This window comes from Anopheles aquasalis, chromosome 3, assembly GCF_943734665.1.
Source record: "Anopheles aquasalis chromosome 3, idAnoAquaMG_Q_19, whole genome shotgun sequence".
Classification (NCBI taxonomy): Eukaryota; Metazoa; Arthropoda; class Insecta; order Diptera; family Culicidae; genus Anopheles; species Anopheles aquasalis.
Window position 1 is genome coordinate 39,619,064 of NC_064878.1, and position 18,504 is coordinate 39,637,567.

General features: G+C 46.1%; 2 protein-coding genes across 5 annotated transcripts in view; one reads left to right on the forward strand and one right to left on the reverse strand.

Annotated features, from left to right (window-relative positions):
• The window catches only part of LOC126576068 (carbohydrate sulfotransferase 11), a 19,792-nt gene extending 4,154 nt beyond the window's left edge, over nucleotides 1–15,638 (reverse strand). Inside the window, exons 1-4 of one of the 3 annotated variants that reach the window (XM_050237154.1) lie at nucleotides 15,250–15,638; nucleotides 14,383–14,531; nucleotides 13,653–13,815; nucleotides 7,434–7,994 (exon numbers count right to left, since the gene is read on the reverse strand). In XM_050237154.1, coding sequence (XP_050093111.1) covers nucleotides 7,434–7,568 — 135 coding nt within the window. In that variant the 5' untranslated portion in view covers nucleotides 7,569–7,994; nucleotides 13,653–13,815; nucleotides 14,383–14,531; nucleotides 15,250–15,638. The remainder of the gene's footprint in view (nucleotides 1–7,433; nucleotides 7,995–13,652; nucleotides 13,816–14,382; nucleotides 14,532–15,249) is intronic. The other 2 variants (XM_050237153.1, XM_050237155.1) reach the window with 2 other exon arrangements.
• Nucleotides 1–18,116, forward strand: part of LOC126576066 (uncharacterized) — a 23,862-nt gene extending 5,746 nt beyond the window's left edge. Inside the window, exons 3-5 of one of the 2 annotated variants that reach the window (XM_050237151.1) lie at nucleotides 16,263–16,449; nucleotides 16,514–16,989; nucleotides 17,069–18,116. In XM_050237151.1, coding sequence (XP_050093108.1) covers nucleotides 16,263–16,449; nucleotides 16,514–16,989; nucleotides 17,069–17,324 — 919 coding nt within the window. In that variant the 3' untranslated portion in view covers nucleotides 17,325–18,116. The remainder of the gene's footprint in view (nucleotides 1–16,262; nucleotides 16,450–16,513; nucleotides 16,990–17,068) is intronic. The other variant, XM_050237152.1, reaches the window with a different exon arrangement.
• Nucleotides 18,117–18,504: the final 388 nt, after the last annotated feature.

An 18,504-nucleotide genomic window follows, 5' to 3' on the forward strand; every position in this document is an offset into this window, starting at 1 on the left:
TCGGTTGGTAATTATGCGGCAAATATGCGCCCAGCATGCTATCATTCCTTGGTAGCTCTGGAGCACTCGGCGGGGTTGGTTTTACGATAAGTACGACGGCTTTAGTAAGGCAAATTTGTGCTGCAATAGATTAACGAAATTAAATTCGTCGGTCCGTCGCTCTAGCACTGTCGGTGGCGGTGTAGAGATAAGCGGTTTTGTTTTCAATTATGAGCAAATGTCGCTTGCGCTGCAAAGCGCACTTTGTGCGGAAAAACGGTTTTCATTGATAACACAATTCCGTTTTAGTTGAGACCTTCGCGGCTATCTTCTTCAAGCCAGCTCAGATCGCTAATGAAATAGCAATGTAATTGGACGAGCTCCAATCTCCAACACAATATATGTTTCAAGTATGAAAAAAACGTGTTTCCATCCCTGCCTCGAATTATCGTTATGACTGTTTTTCATCCAACAACATTATATTTTGTTTACTATACTTTTTACATTTTCCAAAAATACCTTACCAAAAGCAACAAAGCCACAAAATAAGTCGAGCAAAGTACGAAAAAACAAAAAGTTTTGAATTATATGGCTTTCACTTCAATGTAATCAACTAATATGTTTTGTCTCTCCATTTCAACGATGCAGTCGAGTTCTTTAATCACAAGCGCATCTATTGAGGTTCATTTGATAGCCTTATCACCAACAATAATGGAGTTATGCACTTTTTGCATTGCAGTCAAATGTAGTTTTTTTTTTAATTAGTTGTTGGATGAAAAAAAGCAAAAACAAGGCACGAGTGGATGATTTTGTTTTTGCGCCTGGCCCGTGAATAAGTGAGGAAAGGATCCGTCGAGAAATACGGTTCTGCTAAAAGAAAAAAAAACCAGAACCACATTTCAATTTGGGTTACTGGGAACATTATCACGTTGCTGCGATGGAGACGCCTAGCATCTCATGAATTCGCCAATCGATTTTCATAAAAAAAATGCCCCAATAAAATACGGTCATCATTTGCCATGTGCAACATTGTTGTACACAACTAGCCGGCAATGGCAATGTACTGGGTGCCTGTAAGGGTGCATTGCATTAATTGATAGTACAGCACCAGATCCTGTGTGGTATGTAATCCTGAAAAAACGAACAAAAACTGAATTTCTCGGATCGGAACGGATCGGTGACCTAGATTCGGTGACGGGGAAAAAACCAGGAACCCAGCAGGTAACATGTGCTGATGCTTGTCTTTCCATCTATCCACATCCGAACGGTCACGGATCGATGAGTACGGGATGGGTCGATCCGGTACGGGTAAACGGGTGCCATCCAGGGGGTTGATTGTAAATCTTCCATCACACCACCCTCCCCAAAAAACTAATCCTCTCCAGCGACGGAGTGGGATGAGTGGGCATATAAAACACTAGTTTTAAGCTGAAAGGGAAGCAGCAGAAGTGGACGAGGTACTCCGTAACTCATGTCTCGATATGGTGAGCAAATCAATGTCAAAAGTGGTGGTGCGGTGGCCGGATATATCGGTTTGCCCATCGGTGGTGTTTGCGCTTGTGGATCTCTATTAGTTCCCAATTGGTACACAACCCAATAACGCTGCAGTGGATGCAGTGGGCTGACGGCAGCTCGCTTCAACGCTTGGACAGCTGCCAGTTAGTGCTGTCCGGTGGCACCCCCCCCCCCCCCCTCCCCCCAGCGTGAGGGTCAGGTCAAGTTTATCTGCAAGCTAGGAGAAATATTTTACGGTGTTCCGGTTGCTTGCTTTCAAAAATGTCGATTCCGATGGTGGGGAGCAATATTCTGCTGGGATCAGCAAAATACACTCTAAAGCCGTCCCGGAACACAGAATAAACTTAAGGATAGTTTGAGCAAGAGAGAGCGAGTCTTGTACGTTTTGTAATCGATGGTTTGATGGGTTTTCGTTTTGGAAACGAATTTGCATTTTAGTTCGTTGGTGGTCCGTTGTACCCCGGCAAGAGGTTATCATTGCAGAAGTGGAGGCAAGGTAAACAAACTGACCCTGAACCTTTGGTGGAATGCAGCTCTACCGATTGGAGCATTATTGAAAGAAAAAAAAACCGAAGAAAGACACAATTCCGTCGTTCATGTAGTTGCAGTTGTTTGAAGCGCAGCGCTGCATCTTCTTCATCAGAAGTTCTTCGCTGGAAAAACTCGTCCCCGGCCCAAAGTTGGAAAGTTCCTCTCGGACAGAATAAATGTCACGAACAGGCAGAGAGTGTGAGGTTCCGATGCTTCTGTTATATTTTTCATTTTCTCGCTCGCCCGCCCATCCTCTACCTTATACGGCATTCAATTTCAAGTACCATCCTCATCTAACGGCCGCTATCTGCTGGAAGGTTGTCCTTTTTTCTATGTGTTTTCGAAAGAACTCGTTCTTCCCGTTTATTTTCCCGTGGCCATTATGGCTAGGCAGACCACCATAACCGCGGGGCCATACCACTCCACGCTTCTACCGTACCTCTGCTGCACGTTTAGATTATGGTTGAGATGATTTGTGCAGATAGTTTTTTGCTCCGCTTTTCTTTTTCTTTTTTTTTTGCTGTTGTGTGTGCCAGAACAGATAATAGTGGTGGCACCAAAAGAAAGGGTTTCACGGACGAAACAATGGCCTCACGATTTCACCTTTCCCACCGCCGGCCGTTGTTCCTTTTGCACCGTCGCCGGAAAGTGTAGTTTGCTTGCGATGCATTTCGTCGTCCCTTTGCTGATGATGCTGCTGTCTGCGGTGCTCCCGTAGCGTCATCCGAACGGAGGATGCTGCTGTTTATGCTTTTATGGCGTAATTAAGAGTGTGGTAAATGTGACGCCAATGTTTTGTTGTGCGCTACCGACCCACCACTCAACTCCTCCCGCAGGTTGGATGTTACGGTGGTGGAAGTGGTTGCATCGTTTAACCGGCTAGAGAGTGTCGCAGTGTACGCGAGACACACGCGAGTACACAGTCGGTGGGGTCATACAGGTGACAGGTGATAGTGCACCGACGACGACGACAAAGCTGTACGTGCTGTGTGGCCTGTTCTCTAAGATAGAGCGTAGCGCGTTGAAAAGCTGTCCGTTATGCCATTTATGTGCCCTGAAAGGAGCCGGTAACTCGTAGACATGGCGGTTCTTGAATGTTTTGTTTTTTTTTTGTTTTCCATCAAATTAAATGGTTTTTCCAGAGGGAAAATACCAGTGAAAAAGAAGTATTGAATGCTGTTACACAAAGGTATGCATCCAGAAGGAAAAGTAAAAAGGAAATGCTAGAAATCGTTTTCATCGCGACATTGGCCGGAATCCTTAGGAATGCTTTACAAACGTTTCACTGCCAGATGGCTGCTTATTGGATTAGAAATCAGTGTACCAGCACTGGTTTTGCGATTGTAAACTCTTACGATAATCGTTCGCTTTTCAGCTTTAACGATTCAAATTACATTTACGGTACTGATTTATAAAGTTATTTTTTCAAGTACTTCTTTTCAGTTCTATCAAACCATGGAGATTTGAAAAGAACTGGCACAAGTGCAGATAGTGGTGGATTCAAGTTGTGACGCAACCAACAGGCGTACGATCTTGTGTAGCATCTATGCATGATATCATTCCTGTGGCCAGTCCTTGGAGTGGGGGGAAAGCCTGTCACTCTACGTCAGTGTTTTCCCGGGAGGGTTTGCATTCATCAACAAAAGTTACCACACCATTTCTCACTGCCACACTGCCGGTGTCCATTCGGAACACTCATTACCTTCACCTTGGTTGGAAAGGAAACGCCCGGGAATCTTCCAACCACCACACCAAGCATGTTGAGAAATGGAGATTTGTCATCTTTCCCCGCTCCTCATTGGAATGCGTACGTTTCCGTATTTCTCTTAGGACATTAAGAACTACGAAGTAGCATTTACGAACCTCAAATGGTACACTAGTGTAAGGTTGAATATTTTATCAAACGATTTGGAGATGTAATCCTGGAAAAACTCTGGAATATCGTAACAAGTTCCGGAAGTTTTCGTTTGGGATTACTTTCATCTTGTAACTGGAGCAAATATCGATTGAGAAACTTTTAGCGAGACAGCTTTGCTACTGATGATGCTCAGTCAAAAAACCGGAAATGTAATGTTGTGGAAGTCGTAGTTCAATAAATTTGCCTATCCATCTTCGATTTCAGGTTATATTCAAACCACACTTTGTGCCGTTTCAAGAATATTCTCTGCGTACGATCCATTAGTCAAATGTAAGCTCTGCGGAAGGACACTAGAAGACACCATTATTCGCCAAGGTCTTCGAGTACGTCAAACTTTGTGCCAAACAAATCATTTCCCTGCCGTAAATGGCACGTTGAATATTTTATGCGACAATTATCGCATAAAACCGTACCACTAGCACGACCTTGCTGCGCGTGGACCGATAGATCCGTATGCAAATTCCAAGGTATTATTGCGATCCATAGACCCCGCGAGGAACGGTAGTAAAGGGGGGGCCCAGTAAAAGACTGTCACAGAACGGCCGGTGACGACCAGCACAAACGGTGTGGTGTTGTTGGCGGAAGTTGTTTGATTCGCAATAAGTTCGATTATCGACACTCAACGATTACGCAACGGGTGGAAAAAAAGGCGAAGTTCGAATCCGTGGCCATCAGAGAAAGTCGACGAGGCAGAAGGATTCGGATCGATTCCTTCGACGTAACCATTACGCCTCCTCCGCCCGGCCTGACACTGACAACAGATTTAACCTGTCTCACCTACGCTTGCGGCGGGCGCGCTGTTTGAAAGGGAGAAGGAAATCCTGCTTCAAAGTCAAACACCCGGAAAAAGCATCTTCGACGGCACCACCACTAATGCCAGCCCCCTCGCCACCCGGTGCCGGTGCCTCGGTGATGGTCAGTCCACCGCAACCCGGTCGATGTCGTCCGCAAGCGAGCGTAACAGCTTCGTGTGCCGATGCGACGCTCGAAACTGAACAAAATATGGAACAAGCTTCGCTACGCGGATGGCTAGCGACCGGGCGACGGTACGCATCGGTTGGTGTGTTGGTGGGTTGGTTGAATCCCAATTTTCGATAGAAAGGAAAGAGGGACACCACCGGATCCTGGGGGTCTTTTTGTTTTTTGGGGCTACCCCCCAATCGTACGATGTCGTCGATGCTTCCGAAACGCCCATCCCATGCCATGAGGTTGATGTTTGAATTGAGGTCACGAATGGTCGCATTCTCGAACTCGGTCGTTTGGTGCGTTCCGTCCCAACAAACGCCGATGTCACCGGTGCGTTGAATGGATCGGGCGCAGAGCGAACCACCTGAAACGATTTCGTTTGCTGTGACTTGTGAATTGTGGACCATTCGCAAATGGTGGTGCTGCGTGTGCTGCGTGTGAAGCAACATCCATCAGTTACAACCCAATAGATAGGACAAACAAACAACCAGCACCAACAGGCCGGATCGGGTGGACCTTTTCGGGGCGGACTTTTGAAATGGTTGTATTTTAGGGTCTTCCTTTCGCGTGCTCCCTTTTCTCATCTTTATCAGCACGCACAGGTGACCGGTGATGGCGTCTGTGTTGCGGCTTTTGGGACTGTAGAAAAGCAATTGCGGCCTGCCAAATCGTGGATTAGGCACTAATGAATGCTACAATCCCACGGAAGCGTTCGTTTTTTTTTTGGCAAAGTTTAAGCAGGGCGACCGAATGTTTATCGACCTTTAGAACTGAACTTTGACTGTTTTGGGGGCGCAATTGAGCTTCTCATTCGATTCAATCATGAGTCATTTAGAGTGTGGAATTCATGATTAAAACTTTCATGAATCAAAATACAGTTTCGGTCATATTTATCATCGAAAACGAGCTGTTTTGGGGGACACTTTTTAAGGGGGAACTTCGGTATTTTCGGGCCAAAAATAGGCTCGTTTTTGGCGATTTTTTGTGACGTAATCATTCAATTTAATTCTTTTATGTAAATGGCATACTTATTTACCACTTTTAAAGAATATTTGGTATTGTTTTGAGCCACATGCATTGAAAAATTAATCCATGGCCACAAATGTTGGTAGACATGTCGTCGAAAAGATACTTTTTACGCTGCCCATCGTAGTGACATGACGGGTCATATTCAAATCGATATTCGTTAGAAAGATTATAAGTTTATCTAGGTAGCCCCGGAGAGTTTTTGTTGATATTACAATTTTTCGATTTTTGGCAAATTTTTGAAGTTAAAAAAGTTATGCTTTTTGCGATTCTGCCTAAAAAACGAGCTTTACATAATTGTGAAAAAAAGTATCATCAATTTTAATGATATCTCGACGGGGTTACCTGGCAACAAGTGTACAGATTATGTGTAAAAAAATTCAAAACGATCGTCCCAGTAGTTTTTACGGTACGACGGGCACCGACTTTGAAAACTTTGGTTTTAGGGAAACGCTCTTCAAAGTAGCGAGCTCCATGGATCCTTGTATGAAACGCGGATTTTCAAAAATCTGTATCTTTTTTCCAGTTTTTCCTCGATTGATCCAAAACTTTTACACAATACTCTTGAGAGGATCAGTTTTCAGGAAAAAATGTTAAAAACATGAGTCACAAAAAAAATTAAATACCGAAGTCCCCCTTTAAGCAGTGGCCTTAAAGTATCGCAGGCCTAAGGACAATTAAAAATCCTGCTACTGGTATATTTGGTCAATGATTAGTATGAAGCCATCGGAACCTTCTGGCATTAATTTGGAGCTAGCAAATTTCTACACACTCGCTATGAAAACTGATATAAAATAATCATCAATTCTGAATTTTCCAATACACAAGCTTTAGTTTTTGCTGATTGTTCGCCACCAGTAGCAAGAGAAGCTAGTTCTCATTTGATTTCATTGTTTTAAGTATCCACTGCTTGATTTCTAAACAGAATATTGAAGCTTTCTTTGCAATGCTAAAGACGTTTCCGTACAAAATTTCCCTAGAATCGTTTCATCTTAGCGCTACAGGTTCCTATTCGAATCCTCGTCGTCCGATTACACCGATCGTGGTCCATCTGCTCACCACCATCGTGAAGCTGTCACCGAGTTCGCCTTCATCGAGTCGCCTGCTCGTGATGATTATTCATCAATAAGGGGGTGCTCATGAATAATGCTCTCCAAATTCCATCCGAGTCACGTTGTCAGCCGTCAAGGCACCCGGGCACTGCTGCCAGAGGCGGCTGCCTTACCTTTGGTAATTGTTCTACCATGCCTGCCCCACCCAGCCCGCCCTCACAGAGCATAATGTGGCTCATTGAACCGGTAACATTCAAAACCAACAACCCACCCCACCCCCGTCCGTCCGTCCAGATGGTAATGTATGCGGAGCGAATACATTAAAGACGATGCGCCCCACCAATGTCCGTCGTCAGAGCAAAAAAAAACGGATGAAAAATAATCGAACGGAATCGCGCGAACTGATCGACGCAAACTCTCTCTCTCTCTCTCTCTCATCCACTTACCGTGTACTGGCGAAATCGATAGAGCTGATCGGAGGTGATAAGGTAGAGGACGGTGAGCGGGATAACCGAGAGCGTGGTGAAGAACAGAAACAGGCGCTTAATGATGCGCCATTTGGTCCTGCCGTGTCCTTTCATAGCGCCGTGCCGTGCTTTCGTCCATCGATCGAACGTCCTTCGATCACAGATTAGACACCGAACGGGAGCTGGAGCGGTGTGCACTGGTATCCCTGGAACCGGGTGTGTAGATCGACCCGGGCCGGGTGCCGGAATGGGGTCGTCAGTTGCCCCCCTCCCGCTACACGCGTTGTATCCGAGTGGTTTATCTTCAGGAGGAGATTTGGAACCTCACCGTCGCTGCCGCTGCTGCTGGTGGTGGTGGAAGGCTGGAGTAGCTGGTTCGCTCGAGGTGCGGCATGATTTGACAGGAAGGATTTGAGGATCACCGTCGTCAACCGGCCACACGATTGACACACTAACGCGGTGATTGATTGCGAGCGCTGTGATTAGCGGATCACGCTCGTTCCCATCGGAGCGTTCGTCTCATTCGTCGTCGCCAACCATCTGCCGAAGGATAAAAGGGGACGCACTGGTATTAGAAGTGAAATGTTTGGAATTAGGAGCTGAACACAAATTCGTTGTGTTTCGCCCCCCGTTCAATTGCTGCCGCTGTGGTGCTCTCGCTAATTAATGTTGCAATCGATGTTCCGTGGCATATAATGAACGGTTTGCATCGCAATTGCTGAATGAGGTATTTGTATAAGAGAAGATACTGAAGTGGCCAAGCATAACGGACAGAGACACGATGGGATTAGCATGCCATTCATTGAGCACACATTTTGGACACATTTCAGTTGCATTGTTTTGTTTGTCAGCGCTGCCAGCGATTTCGATTGCGTACTGACCCGAAATGCGAACGATTCTTTCATCGCGATTCACGCGACGTCACCGATTCATTGCGCAATTCCGAGAACATCCGGATCCGGTTGCCCCCCCCCCCCCCCTAAACATAATGTTGCGCAAGCCCCCATCCCATTGGGGCGACTCATTCAAAGCGGCGAGTGCCAGTGCCACCTAGCTAATTACTCTCCATCCACACACCCGTGATGCTCCCAAGGTCCCGCTTTTGACTAATTGACATTCCGTCGACTCTCGTCGTCGTCGGTGGTCCGGTTAGAACCCCTGACCTTCCCACAATGCTCTGATGGACCATTTTTTCGTCTAACACTCTCTTCTGGTCCAGGGTCCGCTTTATCTAACTACGTCACATCTGGGACACTTGTTGGCTCCTGGGTATACGGTGAGTTGTCAGTGAGTCAAATTAAAAATAAATCACGGCTGCTTCTTCGGCTGGACACCACACCCTCCTCTACTTGGAGGATACTCTGGTTTCATTATTTGTTCACCGATTGACCCAAGCATTCTGTGTTCGATGGCGTGCCGCAGCTTATTCCATTCGATTGCTCATCAGTGACGGCAAACAAACCCACGAGTCCTCGCGTGGGTGATTAGAGAATGAAGCGGGGGAAAAAAGAGGAAATACTCAAAGTGCCCATGGTTGGTCGATCGGTACGACGTGCGTTTGATGTTGGCATTATGCATCATCAATCGGAGGTCTAAGGAGACGAATACGGAGCAGAGCAGTTTGGTCGAGTTATTTTCGGTTTATCATTATTTGAAGAGCATTATAATAAAGATGGGATATTTGTTGTTCAATTATAAGAACTACGTATGGATTTAGTAGCATAATTGGCTTTCTTTTGTATGTTCTCTCGGGGATAGGTTTATGCTTTCTATTTCCACATGATAATCGAATGATATTTAATTTGTTCATTCACCGCTCTACTACCTTTAATGCTACTAAACTTCAGTAACACATTTTCTATGAATTCATCGCTTGTTTCTCATGTTACTCATCATGGCCCTGCTTCTCTAGCTCTTCCGAAATGAATTTCAAATTTGCAACATCGAAACAATGAAATTCCTCTCCCCAAAACTTGGGATGCTGGTTTTATGGAAAATTTCGTGAATGTTTCCCACGAAACAAGCAAATATTTGTGTGGCCAACGACGAGTCTAAGGGCTAGGTTTGTGGTCGTTTCCGTTTTTCCAGCTCACTGCTTTCAACCACTAAAAACCTCGCCACCCCGTATTGTACTAGAGTGGCTCTGAAGTGAACTCTAACCCCCGTGTGAACGCACGAATCCGGGGGAGCGGAAAAGCAATAGCATACGAGCACGAGCTTGTCGGAAAAGTTCTGCGAAAAAGCGTAGCACATCGCATGTTCTGGCACGCGATTTTAACCTCAATCAACTGCTCAGCTTGTGCACATGGTACATGGTACATCCGGCCGTGGTCCGTGGTACGTTATTGTGAAAGATTGCGATTCTGTTCCGTTTGACTAGCGGTGCGGTTTGCGCTGCCTCGTCACGGATGTGTGTCTGCCAGACTAGTGCCCAATGCCAGACAGAACAAGGACAACAGAGGGGATACAGCACTCTGTCGCGAGGGCAATTGTGCTCTCTTAGAAGGACTTCATGTTTCATGCCATTGAAAAGGGGTTTTACGTTTCGAAAATTCCCCAGAAATGCGATCTGCCATTGTTAATAAGCTTATGATAGCTTACCATCCCCCCCTGGGGAGTTTCAATTGCAAGCGTATACGGCGTATTTTCCATTGTACTGAAATGAGAAACGCGATCATCATTACCGCGCCACAACTTTGGTTTGATCTGCAAAAATCATCGTTTCACTCCGTTGACCCCAATGCGGACACGTTAACTCGACTGAAAAAGAGTAAAATAGTGTCTCTAGTTTAACGTTAATAATGCTCGTTACCGTAATAAGTGTCATGATTTTATCCGACACAAAAAAAAAAACACCACAAATTAGCACAATCATCATCATCATGAGCAGCCTGTGAGCGCTCTGCAGCGATGATAACAGCAACAGCAAGATAAGAACATGTAATCTGCACCCAAAAAACGTTGCAACAATCGCATGTTGCTAGAGAAGAGAGAAGGTAAATAGCAGATAATTCGCATGGCATGCGCAACGGTTCTGGAGGGTGGCCCCACCGGGCTTAGATCCGAAACAACCTGGGCACCAGCACAAAACCAGCAAGTGGAGGAGGCAGGGCACACACGAAACCGGGGCCCGTAACAACACGAATCAGTTTAATTGAGCAAATGCCTTCGCAAATATGCTCTCGGTTCACCCCTGGCCCCGGGGAAGGTTTTTATTTTTTGTTGCGTTCGTGCACCTCGGTAAGATCGTCTCGTCTCCCCGAGATTCATGCTATCTGATCACGCACAACACCGCCTGATAAGAGGTGGCTCGCGATTCGCCAGCCCCTCACAGCACAGGCACGTTTCGAGGGAGGTCGGACCGATGGAGCAGTTGTTAATGGAGATATTGTGCTCTCACTGCCCCTCTCAGTCGGAAGTGTGGCGAATGCTGCCAGGTAACGTGACCGTCCGGTACGGGGTTGTTTCGTTCCTTTCGAATGCCTGTTCATGCGCGCTGTAGCCGAGGTTAATAGATTACACTGGCGATGCTGAGCTGAGAAGATCTTGAGGAAGACACCTTCAGAATGATATACGCAAGCCGATTGTTTTGGGGTTGTTTGATAAGTGAGGCCGTGTTAGGATGCCACTCAACTCTCCTCTGCCATCATGCCAGATATCATTTTGGTTTTTCATTAAGAGAATCAATTGGGCCAAATACTCCCGGGAGGAGGGGAAGCAGACTTGATTGCCTTTGGGTCAATCTATATGGACTCCTGGGGAGGGTAAAAGAACCTCTTCCCATCTGGATGCTTCCCGTGTGATTCACTCTGGACACACATTTGTGTAAAGTGCTTTGGCCTTCAGCGAGCAAGCGAATACAATGCACAGCACAGCGCGGCGCTTGTTTGCGCCCGAGCATCATCGCGGTATCGCGGATGGGGATCTCGCGGCCATCGCCTGATGAAGACGCAACCGTCGTCCGTCCGGTACCGTGGCAGCAGTTATCGTGTTTAGCGTTGGCACGACAAAATTGAGATTCCGCACAACCACCCCGCACCACACATGCATTGCTGCGTGCTGGTGCATAATGTGTGCTGTGAATGTAATTTTGCGCTTCAATTGGTTAGTTTATCAGTGTCACTGGTGCGTCCTCTATTCTCACTTACTTCCGAGCCACTCCAGCCGGGCTCCTGATTATCTCTCTTCAACAAGGATCCGTGCGAGCGTCCTCTCTCTCTCTCTCTCTCGCTCTTTATCTCTCTATCCACCTTTCGGTGTGCAGCGAAAAGTGCATTCCGTAAGTGTTGTTCCGGTGGGGAGTGCACGTGGTGCGCTGAAAGGATATTGCCGTGTACACAACCACCACCAGCGCCACCGGTCACGATCAAGCTCCTTTCGTAAATTGACTCTTATCTCTTTGCCACGCTTTTAATGCACCCGCAGCGCGCTACCCCTTGCAGTGTCACTTTAACGACGTTATTGTTTTAGACACCGTCATCACCGGCCGATAGATAGATGACATGCAAACCAGCAAGCAAGCAAGCAAGCAAGCAAGCAGACTGTAGGACACCCAGGAGTGTTTGTCATCCACCCGGGCTTGGAGGTGGGAAGTGGCGGAAGGTGGCTAATTAGCTTTGAAATTCAATTAAAAACTTTCCCCCCCCCCCCTCCTAACACACATGCACGCTTGTGCAGTTCCCTGGCAGCGAGAAGATAAGCCTCGTCGAGTATCCCTCAAGGAAAGAAAGGAAGAGGAGGGTTGCTTTCGAGTGCGAAATGAAGTATGCAACCGAGTACGCCTGTATCAGCGACAGTATGGGGTCTAGTACAAGATAGAACCAGCAGCAGCTGCTGGTGCTGGTGGTCGCCTGTGTTGTGTGGCCTAAACCCACTACTGGTACCGGTGGACCGGGAGGGAAAAAGGAGGGAAAAAGGTTGTAAACCAATATCATCGTGGTGAAAGCCACTCATCATGAGCACGATGATATGCAAATTAACCTTTTATGTAGCTTGCGATAGTGGCCGTGTCATCGTGTTGTGCTGTGTACCGGCTGCATCAAGGGTGGGGGTGGTTATGGCTTTTTTTTTCCTTCTGATTTTAATAATCAGCGAGCTAAACGTTTGGCGGTCTTAAATTTGTTAATTGAATCATTCGACTTCGTTTGTCGTACAAACAACCTGCCAGGGACCCCTGCTGCACCGTGAGGTGGACTGCATCGGTACATGTTGGAAAAATGGAAATTAGTTTACTAATATTTGATCATGTTCATCATGTCAGGATCATGTTATTCTTTGGCTTACAAAATATGTGTACTTAACCCTAGTCCACAGTTCTATTTTTAAACGAGATATTGCGTACGAGTGTATTTTTAAAAAGTCCTTTTTTCGTCATTTTGTCAATGGTTAAAGATAAAAAACTGAAAGATGGATTTATAGAAAACTAGTGTTCCCATAAAAATGGAAACGGTTTTTACTGAACTGATGCTTCCAATTATACTAATGACCAACATTCAATAATTGCCATCACAATCGGGGAGTTTCGAAACTAATTTTGAATTGAAGCTGAAAACATGCTTGATCCCGTTGCTCAGAGGTCTGGTTTCTACGGATAAGTGACAGTCGATCTTGATCTTGATCTTGAAGCCTTTTTTTCTGTTTATGAAATGACTCAACTGAAATCAGATAATTTTCTATTTACCACCAATAGTTCTTGATTCAAACCAAAATAATTCCCAAACTTAATTCACTTCACGAATCACCGTTGCTTTGCTAAAACTAATCGCTCTTTGGTCTGATTTAAGTAAAAAAATTAAAACTGATTTTGTGATCACTGTAGAGAGTACCACAGTAGACGACGACGATGATTAAATTAGAGCAAGAATATCGAAATCAACGCAGTGGGCATTGGAGCTGGTTGCCATCCAATGTTTTGAAACAATATCGAGTGAAATCGGTTCATCCGTTCTCACGTGATGTGCGTTCGAAAGTACGAGTTTGTAATTTATATATATATAAGATAGATACGGCTCCGTCCGTAAGATACCAACTAAAAAAAAAACATTTTAGGAGGGTACTATATTGAGGTCTCTATATTGATTAGAAATGAGTTAAAACAACGATCGAAAATGCTCTGGGTCTGGCCAGACTCGGGACTGTGGGACACTCAGATAAAATTGGTCTGTTCCTCTATTTTACACAAACGAACAATAAACTTACTTGCGATTAGGTGTCAATATTTGAAACGTTATTGTTGCAGAACCTTTTAAAATTTTTCAATCTATTTTAAACCTTTGTTCCTTAAACTATAAAGGCAGCTTATGCCTTCAGTTTCCGATCGTTTAGTAACAACTGTTTTATCTTCGTAAGCTCAAGATTTACACTCACAAGGATTTAACGGAATTTATTGATTTTTTACCAAAAGAAATAGGTGTTGAGCTCGCACTTGACGAATTAGAGATTGAGTGAAAAGAAGAATAAACAAACTATCGCCATGATAACGATTTATCATCGCTGTTATCTACTCCGCTTTAGTGAAAGGGCAAAGAGCACAACAAAGACGAAACATCCATTGCACTAGGATCACGTCCACCGGTCCACCGCCAGACCTTCACTGTATACTATCTCTTTATCTCACTGATACGTAATCCTGCCGCCGATCCACCGGTGTAACAGTCTCAATCCCGGTTCTCGGCATAAATAAGTTTAGAAGACGTTGTTTCGTTGCTTGCTTCTAAACAAACGGGGCAGTCGTCATTATCGTTATCTTTTCCGTCAATAAACAGCGCACGAATTTACGTCAGTTTTTCACGATTCTCCTAAACCAATTTCATTGCAATCACTCTATCCACCGGTGCAGCACGTGCCGAATGGACGTCGAAGGAACTTGGGCCACCAAAGATACAATAGCACACGCGGACACGCAGCACCTTGCCAGTAGTGCATTCACCTTGCTTACACAACACGGAGTGTCGATTGGGATCGGGTTTGCAAAACACCTCGACCCGGTCTGGTTATGCCAGCGGGAGCACGATGTGGGCACGACGACGATGGTCTGCCGCGAGGAACAACTGCAAGGACGACAATGATTCCGGCACGCTTTCTTTGCCGAACTTTTGTTACTCTCTTTCTCTTCAAAGCCTCTCGCTCTCTCTCTCTCTCTCTCTCTCTCTCTCTCTCTCTCTCACTCTATCTCTCACTCTTTTAATGTTTCTGGTTCTTTTTTAAAATGGTTTTTCCTTTTTGCAGCCACATCATAACTAACCACCCTTCCGGCGGTCGGCGGAGTGTCGTCGTCAGCAGGTGGAGAGAGGTACACCAAGCGCATTTCTCTCAGTTTTTCGGGTACTCACGAGGCACCTCCAACGAAACATATAGATTCTGATGTGACTTCGCTTGCTTGCGCCTCCACGGAATCCTTCGACGAGGGCGCACATCCTTCGCATGACTTTTCGCAAACCCGTATTTTCAGCCACCTAGGGGGAACTGGAAACAAAATTCCTTCGGCATTCCGTTTTAACGCTTCTGAGGGGGGGTTTACTGTTTGGGCAAAATTCCAATCCGCCATCGAGCGCATCATTCTCGCGCCCTACACTAGTCTCCCCTTCAACCCTTTTTTTCTTCGGGAATGCCAAGGTACGAGCGCCTGGCGCGCGTCCCAGTACTTCGCTCCGGTGGCGCATTACGACACCGCACCGCGAACCAATGCGTATCAATCCCCGTTTTTTTTTTTGGCCGTTATCACCAGCGGTCACCGTGTTCCCTGCCGGGTGCGCGCACTTAGCAGAGCTAAAAATATGACAAATCACACACTTACGGAAATAGAACAAACAAAACAGCCCCGTGGACCCCGATGGCGGGGTGGTCACCGCTTACTTGAACGCCACACTGATACCGACCGACAGACCGACCGACGATACCGAGCGGAAAGATTCGTTTGGCACACACAAAAGCGAGAACACGGACTCACGGAGAGAGAGTGATGGCGCACGATTGCGGGGAGGAGGTCAGATCACTCTTCGAAAGCGCCGCTTAGAATGGTTTCGGTTCCTCCGATGCTCCGACGCTACGGAACGGACCGCGTGTTAACCGCGCAATGTTTACCGAGCTACTAGATGGACGCTCGCGTCGGTTGGTTTGGTTGCTTGGTTAGTTGGAGTAGCATTAGTAGCCGCGCTCGAGTCTATTGTGACCCTTGTAACCGTTCCGTTGCCATACCACCGTCGCGGCTGGGTGTGCGCACCACGTTCCCGTGCGCTCGGTTATCGATGATGCGTTCGGGCCTGTGTTTGGCTGCAGTGCGACTCTCCCGTGTCGCCCTAGATGGGTGACCGACGGTAACACCACGCCGACCACCGTGGAATCTGCTGCAGTGCGAGAGAGCATAGTAGCATGACTTTGGCAGCAGCGGCTTCTAAGATGAGCCCACACTCGCGTCCTCTCTCCTGATTATGAACCTTTGTTGGTGGTTGGTGGCGCTGCGCCATGTGAACTCTCGGGCCGCGACCGATGCGAACGACGCCGCCGCCGTCGCCGCCATCATCGACGAGGCTGAGGGTTGTTTTCCCATGGGAGAATGAATTTTCCGCTCTCGCCGAGGAAAATGAGTGCCCGACGCTGCGCGTAGAACGCTTCTCTCGTTATCGGGTTGATGTGTATGGGGTGGGCCAGGTTGACGATAAACAAACCTTCCGCTTGTTAAAGGTGTAGTGAGTAGCAGATGTAGCCATAATTGTGGGTCCACTTAAAAGTACGCTTTTAATTAAAAGTTCTGTTTAAATCGTTTACTAATTTGCATTTTTTTTGTATCTTTCTTTCTTCTTCATACAGACGTTTAATATTGAAGAACCTCTCACTCGTAATGCTTAGTAGAGATCTTAAGCATCTCGATTACACCAGCCGGTTTTATCAAATAAAAGATGACGATTTCGAATTCAAATCGTACGATGAATTCATGGAGATGGAAGATACGATTGAACGATCGCTGTCTTTTGGCATGGAGTGGATTGCTGAGAAGGTAACATGTGCTTTAATATTAAGCTTGAATCACCTTAATGTCATAATTATCTATTCTGTTTTAGATCAACGTTTTACACCCCGAGCAAACCGGAGTACATGTGGCTTGTTTCGAGCTATCATCACTGCTGCGCCATGGTCCCAATGTTTGCCTCGATTGCTACGTTACGTACAACGTGGCTACCATCGGAAACGAGTGCGTAGAGCTACAGCTAAACGTTGGACCGCTAACCTTACCGCGTACGCAGCTCTACAGCGCCGCCCTTTCGATACAGCTGTTCAGCGAAGGGGAAACATATCGCGATTTACTGACCATTACTTGCACATCCGAACAACTGGCAATAGAAATCACTTACAAGTCTGACCACATCGGCGTTGGCTTAAAAGACTTTTTTGTCGGTAGATTAGGGTTTGCCGAAGTGCTATCAAGCGTGGAAGATCGGAGTTTACTATATTGCGGCGATAATTCGTACTGGCAGGGTACGCTGATAAGGTTGGATCGATTGATTGGGCAGCGAATGAAGGCGAAACTATACTGCAGGTAAAGCACGACCGACTGTCCACTGCCCTGCCATGTTTTAAATGTTTTTGTTTTTTCGTTTTTCAATTCATATCCATAGATTAGTTCATCAACTGGCCACACTAGTTCAATCGATTTATTCGGACTATGAAGAAATCTGTTCAGTGCGGCTCTGCGCTTCCAACGAGAACGGTACCGCATCTGAACTGAAACAACGCCTATTAGAAGAACTTAGTGCGAAACTAGAGCAACCAACCAACGAGGACGAACATAGGCGGAGAGAGTTCTGCACGGATATCATTTATTGCTCGTTGTCACCGATAGCCCCGGTCCGCGATGATAGTGACACTAGTTAACACTAACCAAATCTTGCCCATCACCATTTCCACGATTGTCGATGCCAACGTGAACTCCAACCAGCGGGGGATTGCGTCTCGGCAGCGACGGTGCTCCTGGCTGGGGTACCTCCGCCTCAGCTTCGAGCGTCAGATAGGGCTCGGGATCCTTGGCATGCTCGGCATCCTTCAGGATATCGACGTAGATGGAAACCGCTGGATTCTCGTTGTCCGGAATGTAGTGTGAGTTGCGCGACACAATACTGTCAGCATCGGGAGCCAGCATCGTTTTGTTAATGTCGGACAGTAACGGACCGGCATTCGCTGCGACCAGTACAGCCACAAGAACCGTCGCTAACAGGAGCGTTCTAGCCATTTTCTTTATACCTTTTGTATTGTAGGGAGGGAAAAACGTTCAAATACCTGGCACTAACAATCTGAGTGAAGTGTAAATTAGAAAAACGGGTCCGCCCGTTTGGAAGGCCTTCTTATAAGCACGGCGAGCGTTGTAAAAAGATGACTTCTTATCTTTTTATTGGGTGTCTATGGTATTTTTGGATGCACAAGTTCGATAGATAGCCAGGGTAATCTTGCGCCACGATTCCCAAGCGCATTTCGCCCAATTGTAGCGCGGGCAAAGCAATTGTAAATACATTCCATTTCATTGAGGGATAGATTAATGTTAGGAAATACATTTAATTCAAATAGCAGCAACTGTAAGCAATGAAACGACTGATATTTCATGTTTTAATGTACATCTGTCCGATTATCTGTATTAATTACGTTGAATGATGATGATTGGTATGATTGGAATTTTTATGGTTATCTTTATTATCGCATCCGAACCACCGACAACAAGGAAAACAGCTTGAAAGCATCCAAATCCTTGCTGGCGATAAGCTAGTGATCTCCTCTAATAATTCGTATACTTTTCGTTTCGTAGTTCTTTAAGTTAATGCGGTACATAACGGTGCTCTGTGGTATGCTGGGTGATGATGATACCAAAAACTAAACAGAAACTCCTTAAGAATCTATATAATTGCATTTGTGAGTATAAGAGTTAAAAACTCGGCCCATTTGGCAAACTCTTTTGGAAAAATTAAGCAAGTCCACCTAGTCCTCCAAGAAAACTTTGATTTTTCGCCCAAACGAACGTTTCAAATCGTGACGAACGTGCTGCGGATGCTGTTGAAGTGCTGAA